At 49.5% G+C, this 2,870-nt stretch overlaps 1 protein-coding gene across 1 annotated transcript; it reads left to right on the forward strand.

Annotated features, from left to right (window-relative positions):
• Positions 1 to 47: 47 nt before the first annotated feature.
• On the forward strand, positions 48 to 2,439 carry LOC106813210 (GRIP1-associated protein 1-like; the record flags this gene model as incomplete). The annotated part of the gene is made up of 3 exons (XM_014817284.1): positions 48 to 138; positions 1,143 to 1,300; positions 1,570 to 2,439. Coding segments are annotated over 3 exons (351 nt in total), but the record flags the coding sequence as incomplete, so codon positions are not given.
• Positions 2,440 to 2,870: the final 431 nt, after the last annotated feature.

Consider the following 2,870-nt stretch of genomic DNA (forward strand, 5'->3'; position numbering starts at 1 on the left):
CTCTCTCTCACCCTCTCTCTCTCTCTCCCTCCCTCCCTCCCTCCCTCTCTCACCTGGAGACGAGCAGCGGGGGCATGGTGGAGGACCTGATGGAGAAGACGGCCATCATAGAACACTACATCATGAACGGTCGCATAGGTGAGCACGCGCGTAACATAGAGCTCTCTCTCACCCTCTCTCTCTCTCTCCCTCCCCTCCCTCCCTCCCTCTGCTCACCTGGAGAACGAGCAGCAGCGGGCATGGTGGAAGGACGCTGATGGAGAAGACGGCCATCATAGAACACTACATCATGAACGTCGCATAGTGAGCACGCGCGTAACATAGAGCTCTCTCTCTCTCTCTCTCTCTCTCTCTCTCTCTTCTCTCTTCTGCTCTCTCTCTCTCTCTCTCTCTCTCTCTCTCTCTCTCTCTCTCTCTCTTCATCTCTCTTCTCTCTCTCTCTCTTCTCTCTCTGCCTGCTCTCTCTTTCTCGTCTCCCTCCGGCTCTCTCTCCCTCTGCCCCCGCTCTCTCTCTCTCTCTCTGCCTCTGCTCTCTCTCTCTCTGCTCTCCCCCCCCTTCTCTCTCTCTCTCTCTCCTCTCTGCTATGCTGACACTTCACACTTCACACACAGTTGCACACACTCTCTCTCCTTTCTCTCTCTCATCATCGCCCTCTCTCTCTCTCCGCTCTCCCTCTCCGCCTGCTCCCTCTCCGCTCTCCTCTCCTCCTCTCCCTCTCCCTCTCTCTCTGCTCTCTCCCTCGCTCTCTCTCTTCCCCGCTCATCTCTCTCTCTCTCCTCTCTCTATATGCTGAACCACCTTACACTACACATCACATCCACACACTCTCTCTCTTCCTCTCTCTCCCCTGCTCCCTCTCCCTTCTCCCTCTTCCTCTCTCTCTCTCTACTCGCCTCGCTCTCTCTCTCTCTCCCTCTTCTCTCTCTCTCTCCTTCTCTCTATTGCTGGACACTTCAACACTTCACACCAGTTCACACACTCTCTCTCTTCTCTCTCGTCTCCTCCCTCCCCTCTCCCTCTCTCTCTCTCTCTCTCTCTCTCTCTCTCTCCCCCTCTCTCTCTCTCTCTCCTCTCTCTATTGCTGACACTTCACACTTCACACACAGTCACACACTCTCTCTCTTTCTCTTGCTGACCTTAGATCAGGTGCATCACTCGCCGTCACACGACAACAAGCTGCGTCTGAAGAACGTCGTCGACTTTGTGAAGAACAAGACGGACGACAGCACGAAGGAGCTGAACAAGAAGCTGCAGAAGATGCTAGAGGAGACGCTCACCAAGAACATCCACCTGCAGCAGGTACGCGCATGCGTCGGGGGTCGTTTCCCTCGTTATCTCACCTGTAATCACACCTGCAGCAGGTACGCGCGTGCGTCGGGGGTCGTTTACCTCGTTATCTCACCTGTAATGTCACCTGCAGCAGGTACGCGCGTGCGTCGGGGGTCGTTTACCTCGTTATCTCACCTGTATAGTTAGTTATCTCTCTCACCTGTTTCCCTGTGTACATGTACTTATTTACCTCATTATCTCACCTGCTTATTGCTAATTACCTCTCTCTCACCTGCCAGGATGTTGAGCATCTGTCGCAGAAGCTGATGGAGGCTAGTCAATCTTCGTCCGTAGTTTCCGTATCGTCGCCCGAACACCCGAGTGCGTCGACTCCGCAGTGAGGGGGGCGCCACCGATCGCACTACGTTACGCCGCGCAAGTGATCGACGTCATCATGAACGCAGTGTACGAATGATTGCATATATTTATTGTGTGTCGTCGTTTGACAAGGAGGGAGCTATGTGGCCATTTATTCTATTTATTCCTCTTTTGTATAAAATAATTAATACTAGGAAGTATAGATGATGCAAGCATCAATACCTACTCTTCCACCTCGGTATCGTATTCCTACCCTAACTTCACCCCTTCCTCTTGTTTGCCACCATTTCCTATGAATTTTTTTTTTTCAAATTATTTGTTTCTGTGTCACTCTCATATTGCATGTCGTTCATGGTAAGGTAGCTATGAATCTGAACTTGGCTACGTTCTGTCACGGTGCTATGGTCAATATACGTATGTACTCGTCTATGCATATACTTGTTTAGCATAGCTTGCGGTATGCGCAGCCAGATCTTGTGTAACAATGGTAATTGCCTCTACGAATGCCATCGTAATACTAAGCTATTGTTAAACAAGTAAAAAAATTACATGATAAACGCTTAATCCATTCCTAGACCATAGGAACTACGGTTACTCAGCTTATTATATTTACTGACACACTTGTCTAGTGGTGAATTTAAATATCTGCCAGACAGTGGGTTGTTTCGTGAATCGGGGAAAATTCACGAGCTCATGGCGAAATATCGCGATATATGAATACATTCATGAGCTAATAATACCTTATGTGTATTATGTACAATGTACAATGTATTATACGCTCAGCTGACGAAGTCTGATGCAGCTTGTAGAGTCGCATGATTGTCCGTGCGTCCGTGCGTCCGTCAATAGTTGGGCACAAATCTTAACCGCTCGACGTACGGTCTCGATATTCGGTACGTTGGGGGGGATCGCGAAAAGGACTCGGGATGTCGAATTTGGGGGTCAAGGGTCAAAGGTCGAGAAGTGTCGGAGGGAGAATATTTCCCCCTTAACTTAAGGTATAGGAGGAAATACGGAATTGCGGCACAAATCTCAACGGCTCGACCTTACCTCTTAATATTCGATGTATAGTGTGATGGGGAGGAAACCCATCACCAGTGCGAAATTGGAGGTCACAGGTCAAAGGGCAGTGGGGGAAAGGTCAGATATCAGACATTTTCTGAGGACATGGTCTAACGGACCGAGTGCAAAATTTGTCAGCGCTGACCTACCATATTTATCA

This window comes from Priapulus caudatus, unplaced genomic scaffold (genome assembly GCF_000485595.1).
Source record: "Priapulus caudatus unplaced genomic scaffold, Priapulus_caudatus-5.0.1 Scaffold740, whole genome shotgun sequence".
NCBI classification, from domain to species: domain Eukaryota; kingdom Metazoa; phylum Priapulida; class Priapulimorpha; order Priapulimorphida; family Priapulidae; genus Priapulus; species Priapulus caudatus.